The 20453-nt window shown below is 40.0% G+C and overlaps 1 protein-coding gene across 1 annotated transcript in view; it reads left to right on the top strand.

The window, feature by feature from the left end:
- The window catches only part of fbxw10 (F-box and WD repeat domain containing 10), a 64795-nt gene that overhangs the window by 6002 nt on the left and 38340 nt on the right, over positions 1-20453 (top strand). The window contains 3 exon segments of the mRNA XM_043715223.2: positions 5460-5627; positions 12128-12337; positions 15739-15866. Coding sequence (XP_043571158.2) covers positions 5460-5627; positions 12128-12337; positions 15739-15866 — 506 coding nt within the window.

The following is a 20453-nucleotide window of genomic DNA, read 5'->3' as shown; positions in this document are numbered from 1 at the left end:
AATCTGTACAATGACACTCTACTACAATCCAGACTGACAATCCTATGTCTGCTGTCAGTGCAATTCTTCACACACACAATGTTATTAAACAAATGTTATTTAATTGTAATGCTTGGCACTGTTTAGAGTTTTGCAAGTGCAGAATCTTTCTATAGCATTCAGAAAAGGTGATGAAGTCTCATTATATGTATACATTTTTTGTATTCCATTTTCAAATCTATCCATTAATACAATTATAAGTATGTACATTTCAAACACTGACTAAAAGCAAGTAGCATATGGGAATAAAGCATCTGCTGTAAAATGAAATTCAGCAATAAGATTAATACTGTTAGGGAAGATGGGAGAAGATTGCCATTTTGCTGAACATAATGAGATATTCTGATCCTCTCAGTGAAGTAATGAGATATGTTTTAGGGTAATGATTACTTGGTAATTACTTTCCAGGCATGTTTGAGATAATGCTGTATTAGATCTATTCTCTTATGTTTTCAGATTTCTATCTTTAGAAAACTACAAATCATTAGATTTAAATTTATAATCAGTTGCATAAGGGAACTAGAAAATTAATCTAGACTTTGAGCAAATCATGCTTAAGTTGCTGAAGAGTGAACAGTGTACTAATCATTTTAAACATTTGCAACATTCTAAGGAGTGACTAAATTTCAAAGGAAATGTGACCTTAAGGCTTTATTAGTATGAGAGTGGAAAGAGAGTTGCAATAATATTGAATCTAATCATCTATGTACATTTAATCTATCTTTCTTGAATATAGAACTACTTTCTACAGATGACCATCATTTCTAATAACCATATTCTTTTTCTGTATTGTTAGAAACCAGCTGGACAAGTCAGGTCCTCCAGTAAAACTGGACTTGGTAGAATATAAGTTTTGTTCTTTTTGTTCAGTGTGAGGTGAATCATTAAACTATATTCACAAGAGTCTGTTAATCTACTATTAACAAAATAACAGAAAGGTTTGTTACACAACAGAAAACACAATTCATATGACAGTAAACTAGAATTATTGGAAGAATTACAGTACAAATGTCAGTAAGAAACATTCATTCCTATTAAGCAAGCTATGCTTTATAGATGCTCAAACTTTACTGAAAAGACATTCCCATCTCCACTTTAAATCTTCTTGCTCAGCTAGCCTAGCTGTAATCAATCTCTTTTGAACTAATTCCTGTACATTCACTAGATGCTATTTTCTTCAGTCAACATCTCTCTCAAGATCTTTAAAACTCTAGCTCTCTTAGAATTTAACATTCGTTCCTTAAACTTGTGTCTTCATCCGCATTGTAAGTTGTCTTCATCTATAACACCCCACAGTCTTCTGCTTCTGGAACCTTCTTCTTATTGTTTTCTAAACATCTCAGGAGTTCTCCCCAGCCTGACTGCCTGGAGACTGCTAACAACAACAGTCCTCTTCTGGAGCATTGTGTCCAGTTCTGTTCACCCTGCTATAGAAAGGATATTATTAAGTTGGACAGAGTTCATAAAAGATTTACCAAGATGTTGCGGAGAATGGAGGGTTTCAGTTAAAAGGAGAGGCTGGATGAGCTAGGACTTTTTTGACTGGAGTGTGGGAGGTTGAGAGGTGACCTTATAGATGTTTATAAAATCACGAAGAGTATAGATAAGGTGAATGGCAGGTGTCTTTTCCCTCAGGTTGGTAATTTGAAGACTAGGGGACATATTTTTAAGGTGAGAGGAGAAAGATTTTAAAAATACACGAGGAACAGAAAATGGTTCGTATATAGAATGAACTTCCAGTGGAAATGATGGATGTGGGTACAGTTTCAATATTTAAAAGACAATTGGATAGGTACATGAATAAGACATGTTTGGAGGGATATGAGCCAGGTTCAGGAAGGTGGGACTAGTTTAGTTTGGGATTATAGTTGGTATGGACTGGTTGAAGTGAAGGATCTGTTTTGTGCTGTATGACTCTATGACACTGTCACTCTTCTGCCGTTGTGGGCCACTTTCCTCTTCATGAAGCTATTCTTGCTTCTGTATCCCTAGACCTCCTCTCTCTTTCTCTCTCTCTCTCTCTCTCTCTGTCTCTCTCTGCCTTCGTGGGTGAATGCCCTGTGCCCCCTCACCCCTTTCCATTCACAGACACATCCGCCAACTCTCCCACCTCCTCATTTATGGCAGTACCACCCCCTCCTCATTCCTGGCTGCATTCTTTGAGGTCTTATTCACAGCTGAATCCCTGTTTTCCAACCCTCTTCCACCTCTCGTTTGTGGTCACACTTCTCAACCCTACCTCTATTCACAGCCACAGACCCTGAACACCCCCTCTACCTCCCTGCTCATGGTTGCACAGCCCCTCCCATTCATGGCTGCATTTCCCATTTCCACCTTATTCATGACCGCTTCTTCAGATCCCATTCACGACTAAATACCTTGTTCCTACCCCCCCCTCCCCCAACCTTATCCATGGTCACAACACTCAGACCCCACCATTATTTAAGGCTGCATTCTGTTTAACTGTGAATGCACAGTTTTAACAGCGCACAGTCTTTTGTGCTAGTGTCAGCAGATACAGTCTTAAAAGAAACTAAAATCTATATATTTTCCATTTTAGTATTAAGACTCAACTTTCTTTCAAGTTTTAATAACCACTTCTCTTTGTCACAGAGTAATACAGAAGTAATCCTAATCTTTCTGTCAACCTGGATTTTGTGTCCAGGCTGTTGTAATATAAATTGAACATATGACTTTCTAACCTTGAAGCGGGAGTGCAAACACTAACTTAGAGCTAGGTTCTTTCAAATCATTTTAGGAATATAATACTGGAAGTTATTGGAAAGCTATTTCGTGGTATGCATATTATAACACTTTAACAAATGTTTGTATCACTCTATAATGTTTTATGTGAATTTCTGCTGACACTCATGCCAATATGACCCAAAACCTGCTTTACAGCATACTTACCGACAGGTCTTCAGAAAAAGCAATAGTTTGATGCTGTATACTTCTGTCTTTCCCAAAAGTACCATTAATCTGAATACTCGCTGTTGTTTTGTCACTTCTTTGTATGACACCTTGAAGAACTCAGATAGTGAGGACATGCAAACAACACCACATGCAAGTTCTTCTCTGGGTCACAGTTTTCTCATATATATAAGAAATATATATGTCCTACACTGCTGCTGTGCCTAAACTCTGGACATCTCTCCCTAATGCAAATACCTATGTCACAGTAACTGCAATGGTTCAAGATGGCGCTTTCACAAGGGCAATTAGGGATGGGCAATAAATGCTGGCTTATCCAGTGAGACTCACATCTTGTGCACCAATCGACCATCTCCAAAAGAGAAATGGAGTTAGTGCTCAAAAGTCCATCCATTTTCATTTTGAAATAATAAAAAAGTCAACGAATTGGTTTTCTGTAAAATTATTGAGCTTTACATAATTGAAAGTTTCTGCAATTTGATTATAGAGCAAGTTAATCAAAATCAAAAATGACATATTGTTAGTCCCAGTTTTTAGTCCCATGATTGATATGGCCAATTATGTAGGTCTTAGACTATGTCAGGAGAAAGTGAGGACTGCAGATGCTGGAGATCAGAGCTGAAAATGTGTTGCTGGAAAAGCGCAGCAGGTCAGGCAGCATCCAAGGAGCAGGAGAATCGACGTTTCGGGCATGAGCCCTTCTTCAGGCATTTCTGAAGAAGGGCTCATGCCCGAAACGTCGATTCTCCTGCTCCTTGGATGCTGCCTGACCTGCTGCGCTTTTCCAGCAACACATTTTCAGCTTAGACTAGTCAGATCCAGTATGAAGAACAAGTCAGTCAAATTTCTTTGACCAACAAGTATTACTAAAAGTAAACTTAGTCAAACTATGAAGCAAACAAGCAACAAGCAATACAGGTTATACAAATTTATATAGCTACTCCTTAAAAAAACTAACACACACACACTTACACAATCTCACACACACACTCAGTCTCTCTCTCTCTCTCCCACACACACAAAGTCTGTCTGTCTGTCTGTCTGTCTCTCTCACACAGTCACAAACACACACAGTCACAAACACACACACATTTATACAGTCTCACACATACACATGTTTGTGGAGTAAAAAAGAGAAACTTCTGCAGGATATTAATTTTAAAAAACTTTGGCCAAATAATATTTAAGCACACGAAAATGGATAAGTCACAGATTATTACAAATGGCATTCTGATTCTGAAGCTATTCTGTACACACAAGCTGCTGGTATTGCAATGTCTTTCTTGAACAATCATAGCTGGCTGAATCCCCTTTGCTCCCGAGGCTGTAGTAGAATACAGTGAATTCTCTTCAAGAATCTCCCAGGAGTGACAAAGACAATGTAGGAGCAGTTTACTGCAGATGCTGGAATTTGTTCTGAAATCAACAGATGCTGGAGATCACAGTGGGTCAGACAGCATCTGTGGAGAGAGAACAAGCTAACATTTTGAGTCTTGATGACTTTTCATCAGAGCTGAAGCGAAGAGTTATGTAGACTCAAAACATTACCTTGCTCTGTCTCTCCATGGATGCTGGGTGACCCTTTGTGATCTCGAGCATTTGTTGCTTTCAGTGGCAAAGGTAACATCTAGTGAGTTCTAAGCTCACTCTCTTTGCTGAGAGAAGTTGTGAAGAAAGAGAGCAATATATTGTTGCTCTTCAGGCAGATCAAAAATGTAATTTTCTTTTTTCACACACACACGAGACATGTGACTTATTTCTGGTTCAGACAGTACGGTTCCACCCGATCTTCCTGCTCCTTTGAGGTGTTGTTGCTATTGTATCCAGTACGTTTTCTGTAGCAAAGTGTCCTTCACTTAAAATGTTCAAGAGATGTTTTTCTTGTTCCATTTAATCTATCAGAAAATATTAGGTAGATCTCAACATTATGCCAATTAAGTCATCTCGATTTCTGTGCATAGCAGCAAGTTTTCAAACCAGCCTTGCCAGGAGACAAATTAAATCATATATTTAAAAACCTATCTGCACATTTGCAACATTATAGTCTTTGGACCATTTTAGCACAAATACATTCAGAAGGTGAAGAAAGAGGGAGATGATGTAATGGGATATATACACCTGACCTGAATATAATTTCCCATTAACCGCCAAAAGATACTAACTGTGGTTCAATTGATTAAAAAAAACCTTGGGCTTAAAACTACTCTAGTATAGTACTGAAGAGGTGCCATTCTGCTGGATGTGCCTTTGTTCAGAAGAAATGGTAAACATATTTTGTATTTTTTTCCTCAAGAGGATCCATGGCACTTTTGAAAAAGAACAGGGCATTAGTATGTAAATATGTCCAATATTTATCTCCCAACCACCATCACTAAATTAAAGAAACAATTTATCTGGTTCATTCTCACATTGCTATTTGTATGATCTTCCTGGACACAAATTGGCAGCTGTCTTTCCTGTATTATAACAGTGACTTCTTCGTGTTTCAGGTGAAGAGAAAGATGAAGATGATAACTTGCTGCATGAATCGAATTCTACCTTTCGGACGGATGAACATCCTGAACTGGAGCAGCTGACTGAAATCTGGCCTGAGTATTCAGAAGTCACACTTGAAATGCTTCCATCGAGCCTGTTGTATCGACCGGAAGACAAGACTGGTAAGAATGGTTAGAGAATGAGATCTGAAAAATGCGGTGCATCCCAATGCGGAAAATGTCACCAATATTGCTGTTGCTGAGGTTGAGTTTCAGAGATCCACCACTGGGTTTGCTTTGGTTAGGAGTAGAATTTTGCACTTAACAGCATTTAGAGCTTAGTGTTTGACAATAAGAGTTATCATTAAAGTAGAAAGTACTGGTGGAGTTTTACCACTTTTGTGCCTGGTAGAATGGCAGGAGCTAACTCCTGATTTATGTAACACATTCTTCATCTGAATAAAATAATCAGGACTTACCTGTGGGTTTCCTAACCAATTAGGGAGGGCCAGTGGGATGACGTAGTCAATGCAGCAATTAAAGATCTGTATTGAAAAGGAATCCTGGCAGTGGGAATCCTGTTTGGCGGAAAACATCTGGTTGAGGGAGAAAACAGCAAGGCGTGGAAAGGCTGCTTTACTAATCATAGAACCATCCCTGGATTTAAGCAGTAAGGGGCTAGGGAGAAGCCAGGATAATGGCAGGAGGGGGCGAGTCAGCTTCATTGAGCATGTGCAGCTTCAGGTTGGTGAGGCTGTGAGCAGCCAGAGATGAGTGGTGTTGAGGACCTTGATCTGTTTCTGGAAAAGTTCATCGACATCATCAAGTCTGGCAAGGTGAGTGTCTCAGCTGGCAGCTCTCTACCCCTCACATCCTGAGCTGCCACCTGAGCCACATTCCTCTGACCAATACACCTTCTCTCTAGCTTCCTCCTCAAACCTCAGCCTCAGCACACCACACATACACTCGCTGGCAGTCTGATATCCCATCGCTGCAACCACTTACAGTCACCCTCTTCAAAGGTTGACCCTCCACCCTCGGCACCTAATTCACTTATTAAATGTTTACCATTTCTCATTGCATGAGAAGAGAGCCCATAACTGAGGGTGGCATGGTGGCTCAGTGATTAGCACTGCTGCCTCCCAGGGCCAGGAACCTGGGTTCGATCCCACCTTTGGGCGATTGTCCGTGGACTTTGCACATTCTCCCCGTGTCTGCGTGGGTTTTCTCCCACAATCCAAGGATGTGTAGATTAGGCAAATTGGCCATCCTAAATTGCCCATTGTGTTCAGTGATGTGTAGGTTAGGTGCATTAGTGAGGGAGAAATGTAGGGGAATAGGTCTGTGTGGGCTACTCTTCAGAGGGTCTGTGTGAACTTGTTGGGCCAAATGGCCTGTTTCCATACTGTAGGGATTCTATGATAACTAAGGGAGAACATTAGCACTTAATAATCAACACTTATTGTTGAACTGATGTCACCAGTACATTAAATGTCATGATCTGACATTCTGACAGAGCAAATTGCTAACTTGGTGTGGCATCTCAGCCATGTTCAGCACTAGCTCATACTTTTCATGGGCAGCATCGTGTGTCAGTGGTTAGCACTGCTGCCTCACAGCGCCAGGGACCCAGGTTTGATTCCAGCCTTGGGTGACTGTGTGGAGTTTTCACATTCTTCCATGACTGCAAGGGTTTCCTCCAGGTGCTTTGGTTTCCTCCCACAGTCTAAACATGTGCAGATTTGGTGAATTGGCCATCATAAATTGCCATTAATGTCAAGAGATGGGTTGGCCAAAGGAAATGCAGGGTTACAGGAATAGGGTCTGGGTGAGATGCTGTTTGAAGGGTTGGTGTGGACTTGGTGGGCTGAATAGCCTGCTTCCACACTGTAGGGATTCTATGATTTCCCACAGGGGCATTACTAGAGATGGGGCAGGAAGGAGACAGTGAGTATCCACAGGTGACTTGTAGGTGGTGTGGCTAATGCCTCCAGTGTGTAACTCTCACACTGATAACGAACATGCTGCAGTGCTGCCCAGGCATCAACAGGAGGAGCCTAGTGCTCACCCACAGCATCTCCAAAATTGTTCACTGTGATAGCCTGTGATAGGATTAGCCCAGATCAATGACAGGGAGAGAGTTTAGAAGAAGGTCAGTTTGCCAGAGGTGCGGAGGGAGCCAATGCTAATGGCGAGTGTGCTGAAGAAGCCAGGGCCATACTACATTGAGGCAGACAGGTCTGTGAAAACCAGCTAGCTACTAGGTCTGAGGCATATGTGGGCAATCACACCCATGAGCCAATAATGAGTCAGAGATGTTCCGGCCCTCAAAGGAATGCTTACTTCAAAAACTAAAAATTAAGGTGGTTTGTTCACCATTAAGTGCAAGTGGATTCATTCCCCCTTGCACCAATTACCTCCTGTTCAGTTTTCTAACCTGAGCATCAGAATGGGGTTATGTAGCATTATGTGGGCGCTGCCCTTAGATGATTAAAACTTCAGTTTTCAAGCGGCATCCATTATTACAGAGATGTAATGAATTGATTCCCGAAGCCCAAGTTCATGCTTTTCAGAAGTTATTTTCCTTGAAGAGGGTAGGAGGGAATAACAGCTTCAGTGATCTTTACAGAGTTCCATTTGATGCATATGGGAGTGAGTGCAGTGAGCAGAGTCCCTCTGGATAGTCTACAAAGAAAACATAAATAGTCAAAAATAAAAACAGAAAGTGTTGAAGAAACTCAGCAGGTCTGACAACATCTTCAGAGATGGAAAAAAATTAATGTTTCAAGGCCAGTATGACTCTTCTTTGGAACACCTATCAACAGTAACCTTGATAAATTGAATGAGACTGTAGAACTGTCAATATAAATTATAATTTATGTCAAATATTGGGTTGTACAGAAGGTTGAGACTTGTTCATTCAAAGTGACTTCAGTGTTGGTTATTCTTACTTTTCAGACAGCCATGTCTCTGTATGACCTTGCCAGCCACAGACAAGCCTGAGGAAGCCTACTGGGTTTGCCTCAGATGAATTTAATAGCGGTTCTCAGTTGGTTTGAGGCCTATAGGGCGCAGAGGTTCGACCTCCTCACTTAGACATTCTTGTGTTTCTGGCAGCAGGGAAGTGGTGTGGCAGGGCACCTCAAGAGTGTCCTGAGATGATAAACCTGAGGTGCATGCCTGTTGGTTCTCCTTCTTGCTTGCGCACAATGACATCTTCCTCACCCCTTGAGGAGATGGCGCACTTGAAGGGTAGTCAAAGTCTCTTGGCCTCTTTTACCCAGCCAGTGAATGAATATATCCCTGGTTCAAGTGATTGATTGAAGGTCCTGCCTTTACCTGACAGACACTGACTGTTCTGCCATACAGCGCCAATGACCTGTTCCATGAAGGCAACCATGCACTCACCTTCCTCAGCTACAACAACAGACTGAACCTGGACAGACATGAATTCCCTTGACTCCGCTTTGTACATGATCTCTGACACTTCTGCCAGATCTTCCCCTGCCTGACTATGTATCTCTGACTGCTCATTAATGTCTGAGTCCAGAGGCTCATCATCTGTACTGGGCTCTGCAAGGTGCTTATTCCCCAGCAGTCATGTCAGAGCCCCAGGCCATTTCTACCTCCTCTCGAGTTTAGACAGTGTCAGAGCTACCTTCAGCAGAACGTGATCTTGAATTTACTCTAGACAGATTGTCCACTGAGGGGAGTTTTGTGCAATGGTGAAGACCAGAATGAACATGATGGTACATTCTTTGAGGTTCTTGACTGTTCCTCTTAAGAGGTATGTTGGGAGGGGCTGGCAGAGACAGGCTTGGAGATTAGGTCCTTTTCTGTTTTTGAATAGGGCTGGGGCTGTTTTCCCTGGAGCGTTGGAGGCTGAAGGGTACCTTATAGAGGTGTATAAAATCAGGAGGGGCATGGATAGGATAAATAGACAAAGTCTTTTCCCTGGGGTGGGGGAGTCCAGAACTAGAGGGCATAGGTTTAGGGTGAGAGGAGAAAGATATAAAAGAGACCTAAGGGGCAACTTTTTCATGCAGAGCGTGGTACGTTTATGGAATGAGCTGCCAGAGGATGTGGTGGAGGCTGGTGCAATTGCAATATTTAAAAGGCATCTGGATAGGTATATGAATAGGAAGGGTTTGAGGGATATGGTATTTGCAGATGGGACTAAACTGGGTTGCTATATCTGGTTGGCATGGACGAGTTGGACTGAAGGTTCTGTGTCCGTGCTGTACAACTCTATGACTCTATGGTTCTGACTTGAGAAGGGAAAGCAGAGCCTGTATAAAAAAAACACAAAGCTTTGATCATATTTATAGTGATTAGAACCAGGTGAATCTTGTTGACTATGAGATCCTTGACTGGGGTTCTTAACCAGGGCCAATTCAGGACTCCTGGCTGACCAATATACAGGGGATTGCTGCCCCTCTTCCGCGGTTATGTTAGAGCCCAGGTGTCCCTGGAGAAGGAGCACGCGGTGGCCACCAACACCGTGGAGTTGTTCAGGGAGAGGTGGTCGCCGCAGGGAATGTAGTGTATTATTTCCCCGTCCAACTCTATTTTGATTTAATCCCTACCCTCCCCTTCACTGTTTTGATTACACAGCACTGCCCTTTGATGTGAAGGGCACTGCTGGTCACAGGCCACTCGGGTGTTTCTTTTCTTCCTGGTGGTGGAAACTGAATACAGACTTGTGCACCTTGTGTCTTTCACAGAAGAAAAAAAAGAACAGGAGTGTCAGATATCCTGTTCACTCTGGGAGCTGGCTCTGAGGGAGCTGGACCAATGTCAAAGGATCTTCACATGTAAATAAAGGGTGACTGGGTGATGGGATAACGGTCTCTGTGGAGTTATTTCACCTTTACCTCTCTGAACTAAAAAAAAAGTCTTTTTCACACAGTTGGCCTTTTCCAATGCAGAGTGATGCCATTTGGCTAAAGAAATCCTCCATCAACTTTCCAGCGACTAACGAACTAAGTCATTGCAGGTGTTCCTAATTGTGTGACTTAACTTCATGTGCTGATATCCAATGGCACTTGGAACAACGATAAGCTCTGTTTAGAAAATAATTGTTAGCTGATTTGGTCATAAACTTGCCAAAAATAAAGTTGCAAAAGTGTAGCCTGTTTAGGGCATATTAAAAAAAACAGGGGATTGCCTCTATGAGGTTCTGCTTGTCACTGGTTCCTTGGCCACATGCGTGTTTTTCCTGGTGGTAGAATATTAATAAAGTTATTTATACCTGGTGTTCTTCACTGTGTCTTCGACCTACAGACATACACTCACACACGCACACACACGCATGCGGGGACACACACAAACACATACACACACACACACACACACACACACAACATAAATAAGCACTACTGCTGTATGGTAGTAGTGCAGGGGTATTAAGAAAAACTAACAGAAAAAGCGACAAGAAAAGAAAAACAAAAAAAATATAACCACCGGGGTTAGAATCTCTTCAGCCCAAGGGCGTGGCTCTGAGCTGGCTGGTCACAGCTAGTGTACTCTGCATAAGTAAGTAAAGGGTGACTCAGTGACAGGATACCAGCCCCTGTGCAGGTATCTCAAAAAGGGACTACAAAGCAAAAGGAAAAGAAGCCATGCTTCTGTTTTCAGTCCAGTGTGATCTGAGAACTCCTTGTTGTAAAGAACATAGGTTTGGATTTTAGCTTAGACGTTGTCAATCTGTTTGAACATTTTATGACACACACCTGAGACAGATGGTTCTTGTACCTGAATCATGTAGCCTCGAGATAGGGACACTATCGTTGCACCACAAGAACCTCCCCCCCCCTCACATCCTTTGGAATTTTATGAAGACTATAAGGAGATCTGTTCTTTTTTTAAAAATGGGAGAATATCTGCCTTTCTTATACTTTCAATTTATCACTTACAAAGCATATTTGATTTTAAAAAAAGGCTTTCTCTATCAAATGCCTCTTTGACTCTGAGCTGGCTGGCCGCAGCTAGTGTACGGTGCACAAGTAAATAAAGAGTGACTTGGTGACAGCATACCAGCGTCTGTGCAGATATTTCAGTGTTCAAGCCACTCCCTTCCCCAACATGTTATTAGGTCATTGGTACTTGATGTGTAACTGGGAGTAGCAGATTGGTGTTTTCTTGCTTGATGACCAGAGACATCCAATCTGTTCAGCAGAGACACATTGCTCGAGCTTTCCTGTCAGTTCAATTGCCTGCTCCTTGAAGGTATCAGGGGCTTTATGTCAGGCATTTCTCTCCTTCCGTGTCTGGGCAGAGCCAGCAGGACATACCCTAAAACTAGTTTAAAGCCAAAATTTAGAAAGGAGCACCAAGCAATGGGCTGAAAACACAGAAGAGAACTGAAATCAGACAGTGATTATATCACTATGATATTAATTGAATATTGTGATGATGCAATAATATTCGATACTTGGCTAATTTGCATGTTGAATTCTTAAAGGGACACCACTCCAAAGGTTCTAACACAAATATATTCATTGTGTTCTCAAATTGTTTGTTTAGATTTAACAGATGGCATTAATTACTGAATAGGAATAAAACCTTTGAAAACATTTGTATTTGTACTATAATGTGTTAGAAGCTTATTATAATATATAATGTCAAATTTTCCTGTTAATATAAACTGGTTTTGCACAAATGAGTTCAAAGATATATTTTAGTTGCAGCATCAAGACTTGGTCTTCAGTTGAAGAGCAAGAAGACAAAGAAGAAGCAAATAGTGTCCTCGAGAATAGCTAATGAGTCACCTGTTATTGTTGAACCTCCAATACCGATACGTATAACTTCACCTTTTGAGGCTACTTCAGGAGTCACATATCATAAGGACTTCATCCGCTGTCTTCCTATTCATCTGGCAAAATATGTTCTTGGTGAGGGCTGATTTATTTTTCTGTCAAAACCCCAAATAGGTTATTTGCTCTAGGCCTCTAGGAATTCCTGTTTGTGTCTTTGTTTAGCCTGAACCAGGATTGATGTATTGTCCCAGTCTAACTGCTGTCCCTCTTTGTCTGTGTGTAAGGATACTAGTGATAGTAAGTCATGTCTTTTGGTGGCTAGCTGATGATGTAACCTAGCATGATGACGAAACATCTGAGAACAAATCTACCAGCTCAGCGAGCAAACTTACAACCTGATCCACAACCTAAGCTACAAATCTTCTCCAAAAGTGCATAAGTGAAATATATGTTTACATTTACATTGAGGTTTCAATATGTATGTTATGGGTAAATATTTCACCACCTCTATCAGGTCGAATAATATGTTTAGGACATAATGCTAACTGTAAAATCATGACTGTGTGAACAATAAATTACAGCATATTCCTGCCATATTAATACAATTTCCCTCATGGAAATCTGTGCCCTTAACCATAGCTCACTCAAAATACAGCAAATACCTTAAAACAAGAGAGTGAGATTCCCTGAAAAATTTTACAGTTGTAGAATATCTTTTCTACTCAGATACACTACATACCTCTCTATAATTACTGACATGTTGGGAAATTAGAATCCCTGTTTTGCCATTGCACTTTGGCCAAATTCAAACTTGAGTTGAGTAGTTGAGGTAAATAGAATATCTGCATTGAAGGGGAACCTAGATTTTAAAAAAATCATGAATGTGGCTGTCATTGGCTAGACCAGCATTTATAGCCCATCACAGAGGGCAATTAAGTTGAAGTCACTTGTCAGCCAAACCAGGTAAGAACATCAGTTTCCTTTCCTGAATGACATTAGTGAACCATATGAGCAATTGGCATCATTAGACTCATATTTTTAGATTATTATTGAATGCAAACTTTACCATCTGCCCTGGTGGGATTTGAACCAAGGTCCCGAGAGCATTTTCTAGGTCGCTAGATTAATAGTCTAGTGCCAATACCACTTGGCCAATGCTACCCTATAAATATTTGGAGATTGAAGGAATAGAAAGTTAAGACTTTGAGGAGGTGATGAGCAAGTTGGACAAAGAAGAGCCAGTGGACGTGATTTATTTGGATTTCCAGAAGGCCTTTGACAAGGTACTGCAAGGGAGGCTGCTAAATAGCATTAGAGCCTATGGTGTTAGACTAGGAACTGGCATGGACAGAGGATTGGCTGACTGGCAGAAAGTAGAGAGTCAGAATAAAGGGGTCTTTTTCAGGATGGCAGCAGTTGACTGATGGAGTTCTATAGATGCCCATGTTGGGACCACAATTATCCACATTATATATTAACAAGCTGGATGAAGGAACTGAGAGCATTGTTGCTAAGTTTGCAGATGTTACAAAAATTGGTGGAGGGACAGGTAGTATTGAGGAAACAGGGAGCCTGCAGACAGACTTAGATAAGCTTGGAGTGTGGGTAAAGAAGTGGCAGATGGAATACAATGTGGGAAAGCGTGAGGTTATGCAGTTTGGTAGGAAGATAAAGGCATGGACTATTTTCTAAATGGAGAAAGGCTCCAGAAATCTAAAGTATGAGGGGACGTAGGAGACTTATTTCAGGATTCTCTTATACAGGTTCAGTTGGTGGTTAGGAAGACAAATGCAATGTTAGCATTCATTTTAAGAGGACTAGAATAAAAGAGTAGAGATATATTGCTGAGGCTGTATAAAACTCTGATCAAATTGCATTTCGAATATTATGAACAGTTTTGTGCTCCCTATTTAAGGAACAATATGCTAACCTTGAGGGGGATCTGGAGGATGATTCAGGGGATGAAGGGCTTATCATATGAGGAGTGGCCGAATATTCTGGATCTGTAATCGATGGAGTTTAGAAGGGTGAAGGGGGATCTGATTGAAACTTACAAAATATTGAGAGGTCTTGATACAGTGGACATGGAGCAGTAAGGGCACAGCCTCAGTGTGAAGAGACCACCCTTTAGAACTGAGATGAGAAGGATTTTCTTCAGTCAAAGAGTACTAATCTGTGGAACTCATTGCTGCAGAGGGCTGTGGAGGCCAAACTCATTCAGTGTGTTTAAGGCAGAGATGAATAAGTTCTTGATTGGTAAGGGGATCAAGGGTTACAGGAAGAAGGCAAGAAAATTGGGTCGAGAAACATATCAGCCATTATTGAATGGTGGACCAGACTCAATGGGTCAAATAGCCTAATCTTACTCCTCTATCTTATAGTCTTATTACAGGGAAGGAGGTTTGCCTATTCCCTGCTAAAAACTACATTTTCCTCTAAAGAATGTGCTTTCTATTGGCCAGTGTTTTATATTGCACTTCATACTCCTTTTGTTTTCAGACTCCTGCTATGTTTCTGATGATTTTTAGATATGATTTTGCAGTTAGCTATTATTTTGCTTGCTCACTGAATTGAATACCATTGAGCTTTAACTGCCATGACAGAAAAATGAAGACAGCTCAACATCTGAGATCAAGTAGTTTGAATATCAATGAGGCTGGATTGGAATATTAAATCTCCAGTGCACTTTAATGTAACCATGGCTGCAGCAGCCAAATATCTGGTATTGTTATTTACTTATGAATCATGAAGGAGGGTAGATCTTCATCATTGCTCATCTTCAGAGTATTGCCATCCAGAGAACAGATTGGTCACTACTGCTGTGAGATAAATCCTTACCACAGTTCACCCTGCTGTAAGATCAATCTTGCAGTTTGGCTGCCACCAAACTCTCTCTTGGTGGGGATCTATAGGCCCTCTCTTGGTCAGTGCAGTGGAGGAAAACTCAGTAGACTAATGAGAAGAGGCTCATGTCTTAAACATGAATGGTTTCTTCCAAGATAGCAACTAGCTCTTAATTACATTGAAATGATGGACATAGTTATTGAAACTGTGAAGGAAACCTCAATGTTAAATCTTAATCCTTCAAGATCCAAAGCTGTTCTCCTGTCTGAGTCCATTTGACTTTGTCATCTTTGGGCAGTGCTTAAAGTTCTATTTGGCTTTAACCATTTCTGACCCTTACATGATAACTGTAAGTTATCTGAAACTGCCATTTTCAGATGTCAAATTAATTTTCACAAAAACTCATAATCAGTTAGTCTGGGAATTCTCTGAACTCCAGGCATACCAATCCAATTTCACTGTTTAAAATCTAACGAAAGTTTAGATCTGGATAAATGGAAATGTAGAAACTGCAAATGCTGGAAGTATGAAATGGAAACAGAAGATTTTGAAAATACTCAGCAGGTCAGGCAGCATTTGAGTGTAACAGAGTTAATGTTTCAGGTTGACTACCTTCCATCAGAACTATACAATCTTAATATTAGTGCTTTCTTTACATTTAAAAATGCCGAATTAATTTTTTGTTCCATTAGGCTTTCTAGATCAGAACTCTCTCCAAAACTGCATGCTTGTGTCACGCCATTGGGCCTATCTGGGAAAGGAGTTTACAAGGGATAAACTAGCCATCCAATGCATTTTTGATGAAATCACAAAGTTACAGGTATCATTAACTGTGCTTACGCCTGTTCAGATATATTTACTATAAACATTTCTGTCAGTTATCCCTTATCTGCCTTTCTTAGCAATTTCACTTTTGTTGTGTATTTTGTAAGTAAATTGGGAATCTACTTTGTAATGAGGTGCTCCGATGAAGAATGATGAGATGTTAATTTTGAAACAAAAAAACAATTTTAATGATCGTTTATGAGGTATCTTGAGATCATTGAGTTATTTGAGGACCCGACTGTGCTGCTTTCCCGCCAAGATCAGGTGGATAATTGGTACAAACGCCTGCAAAGTTGTTTTGTATTTGCTTATTTTGCTCAGTCAGTAACAAAGAACAAAGCCAAGCATTATTTGAATAGACTACCACCAAATCTGGTGGAATAGAAATTTTTATCCAATTTTAATTTGGTTCAGAAAAAAGAGTTTTAAAAGACTTAAAAAAATAGTTTTGGGGTTTTGAATTCCAAAATATAACAGCTAGACTGTTACTGCAATTATGAAATTAACATAATTGTGTAAAATCATTTTGAAAGCAATTTGACAGATTGACAACTAGGGTAAAATTTAAGAAACATAAAATTTAATCTGTTGTGCATGCTGTGGAGACTTGGGAAACTAAAGTCTTCCCTCTGGAAGTTAGAAAAGTTTAGATTTGCATTTTCTCTGCATCTGCTACAGTGCATCTCCTTTGTAGTGCGCTGTGGAGAATGAGGGCAAGTCTGGAGCTTTTGTAGGGCTCAGCCATTTTATTTCCATAGAGGTTCATATTCTTTGCAGAATTACTGCTACAAGAATACTGGCAATATTGGAATATAAAACATTACACTTTAAAATCAGAGATTACTATTTAAATTAAAAACCCTTTTGGTTTATTTTAATCTGAGGGTAAGTATTGATCACAATATTTATTCCAAGTTATTCAAGATTATTTCAGGCCTTATTTACATCACACATTTGCCCACGTACAAAACATATAAAAATGACACCTCAGCACCAAAACAGATGAGTTGTAACCCAACTCAAATCCAAAGTGGGAATCCTTGAAACTCACAGTGGGAGACCCTGAACCCTACCGGGGGGACCTTGAAACCCACCAAATGAAATCCTGAAGCCTAATATAGAGGAACTTGAAACTTGTCATGGGCAGCCCTGAACCCACCATGGGAGGGCAGTTGTGTCAGGTATGCTTTCAGTTGGGAGGATGAACAGGTGAATGCCAGTTCTTACATCAGGTCGATTCTGATTCGCGTTTCACATCTTCAGGAAGCAGTTTTGACTTAGCGTTGATGACCTGTGTACAACATATGTTGACACCAAGGAGAACTTTCAAAAAACCTTTTTATTCATTCATAGGATGTAAGTGTCACTGGTTGGACCTGCATTTATTGTCCTTTCCTAGATGCCTTTGAGTAGGAACTGGTGAGCTTCCCTCTTGAGTCACTGCAGTCCATGTGCTGCAGGCAATAAACTCACAATGCCATTAGGGAGAATTTGACTCAACAGCACTGAAGGAACAGCAATGTGTTTCCAAGTTAACATGGTGAGTGGCTTGGTCAGCAGGCTGCAGGTGGTGGTTTTCTCATGTATCTGCTCCCCTTTTGCTTCTAGATGGTAATGGTAGCTGATATATATTGGAATATGCTCAGTTCTTTAGCAGTTGTATTTACAACTTGCATCACTTGCATCTTGCTTTTGAAATCTGCAAAATAATTAGGATCCTTTCGTACCTTATAAGCTACCTCCACCTCTGGTACAAAATTGAATTAGGGACAATTTCATTGGCAAGGGTGTCATTGGCAAGGTCAGAATTTGTTGTCCATTCCTAACTGCCCCTTGAACCAAGTGAGTGCTTCAGAGGACAATTAAGGGTAAACTACCACACTGTGGTTGAAGATATAAAGAGGCCATACCAATAAGGAGGGCAGGTTTCCTTTCCAAAAAGGATCTTAGTGAACCTTTTGGGATTTTACAACAATAGTTTCATGGTTATCATTAATGAGGTTTGTTTACAATTCCAGATTTACTAACTGAAATCAAATTATTATGGTGGGATTAGGTTTAGGACAGTGGCTTAGTAGTCGAGCAATCTTGCCACTATGCCACCAACTCCCCTGAGATCAGTTGCACTTGTTCATCCAACAACCAGTTTATTATTAAATGTATCTCTTCATAAGTGGAGTTACAGAAAATAGAGTAAAATATGATTTATAGATTTGTTAATTCATCTCTTTTAGTGGGTTTGAATCTAACTGATGGGATAGTTGTCCTCTCTATGTTGAGTGTAAATATAGAGTGTAAAATAAGCTTTGATGCTTTTGATGTGCACAAAACTGCACCCAAATTATTCATTTCAGTCAGAGAGTAGAATGGTGTGTGATGTAAAAGTAAAAATTCATTCCAGTGTAAATATAAGGGCATAAGTAATAGGACCAAGAGTAAGTCATATAGCCCATCAGACCTGCTCTCCATTCAACTTGAGCTCGTCTGAACATCATTTTCAACTTCACTTTCCTGCTTGATTCCCATCATTTCTTGACTTGTTTATTTCCCAAAAATCTATCTCAGTCTTGGATATAATCAATGAAGCAACTGGGATATACAGTTCCAAAGATTGACAAACCTTTGAGTGAAGGAATGTCTCCTTCATTTCAGTCTTAAATGACTGTCCCCTTATCCTGAGATGATGACACCTAGTTCCAGATTCTCTAAATGGGAGAAAACAGCCTTTCAGCATCTACCCTGCTAAGTTACATTTCAATGAGAATACCTGTTAATCTCCTAAATTCTGGACAATATAGGCCAAAGCCAATGTAATAATCTTTGATCGAAATGACTGATTTGTATGTTGCAGTTCTGAAGTTTGGTAGCTCAAGAAGTTTGTCTTGAACTGGCTCTACCAAACTTGATCTGGGAATATTTAAGGCTAATACTATGTTCTAGAAGAAAAAAACCTATTCCATTATTTGCATGGACATCCTCCAGCTCAATAAGTTAACTGTATTTGCTAGATATGTGTTGGGGCCTGTTTTCAAGTCAAAACTGTAGCCAGTTCTAGCCCCATTTGTCCACATCAACTCCCAAGACCAGCTTCTTCTTTAAAAGCTGCTTCTAAAAATAAGGCACAAAATCGCAATGGGATAGCAAATGTTTTCAGAAAATCAGAGTACTAGAAGAAGAACATTGATGGGTCAAATGGTCTTTTCTATTCCTTTTTACTCACTTGTTATTAATTCTGTTATCGCAAAGGATGCCCATGTAAGGGTTGTTAACAGCTAGCATCAAGTATCTGCTAGTTTCGTTTTATTCTGTTGGTAAAAATTGGGAATATTGATCTGGAGCTTTTCCTAAGCTTACCAGAACAACATCCAGTGGCTAAGCAATCTTTGGACAAATTGGGATTGGCCTGAAAACACATTTTTCTTTGAGCTAACTGAATGGCAGTAAGATGTATTTTTTGATACAATTATCTTTACCATAAAAAAAAATGAAAGAAAATAGGCACCACGACAAAGCTGAAAACAGTGGAAAAGATAAAGAAAGAAATGGAAAAAAAAATGCACAAAGAAACACACAGAGAGATAAAACAAGATAAAAAAAGCAGAATGCACAAAGGAAAGGTAAAGGAAACAGCCCTAGAAGCATGCATCAGGCAACTAGAAAATAAACAAGTGCACATTTCTAAGAATCTCTTCAAGAAGAAGACTGACTCAAAGATATTACAGGTATTTATGAGAGCTCGTCATTTAGAATGTTATCTATCGAATTATATGCAAATAAGGTGATTGTATTTTCCACTCTGGACTTTTGGCTTTATTTCCATAGTTAAGATCAACAAATAGTTCATTCTAGCTGTTCTTGCAAATTGGGATCATCCTTTTGGACTGTTTAATTTTACAAATCATTTGTATATAGCCTCTTGGCTGTTTCAGTCCTACTGATGATTCCAGAGTTGAATAAAAGGTCAAAAGTGTGAGGTAGCAAGTTGTGTATTTAAACCATTTAAATTTGTGCTTTCTTGTGAAGCAACCTGAGGACAGAAGATAGCAGCAGTTAGAAATTCCTTGTTGCTCTGTGTAGCCTCTTCACCTCTGATGTGCTTTGTGGCTTTCTGTATGTTAGCCCATACAACAGTAATTCAGGTTCTTGATGAATCAGATGTCTCAAAGCTTTTGCAAAACTAATGTTTAGATGGCTACTATAATGCAGACTTACATAAATAATCTGGCTTCTAAGGTAAGAAGAAGTTTGACTGCCTGTGATTCTTTGTCAGTTATCTGCTGATACATAAAGTTAAGATTGTTTTTCCTTTAAACAAGTGCTTGCTGATGTTACTGTGCATTACATATACAAAGCTGATTGACTACCCTGACTCCAATTAGGAGAGAGAGTGACAAAAGGTGAGGTGGGTGCCTTCATACCAGAACATGATCTCATGTATCTTCTTAAAGGTTTATGAATATCTGGTCATGAATGTATGCCATAGCACTGCATTCTATCTTTCCCTTTAAGAAATGGGAACCCTGTTCTCAAAACCTACACCATGATGTATATGGATACAAAGAGTCTTACATTCAGTTAATAC

The sequence above is a fragment of the Chiloscyllium plagiosum genome, unplaced genomic scaffold (genome assembly GCF_037043375.1).
Source record: "Chiloscyllium plagiosum isolate Xiang-an unplaced genomic scaffold, Cpla_swu_hap1 HiC_scaffold_25, whole genome shotgun sequence".
Lineage (NCBI taxonomy): Eukaryota > Metazoa > Chordata > Chondrichthyes > Orectolobiformes > Hemiscylliidae > Chiloscyllium > Chiloscyllium plagiosum.
This window is presented reverse-complemented; position numbering and strand designations above follow the sequence as displayed.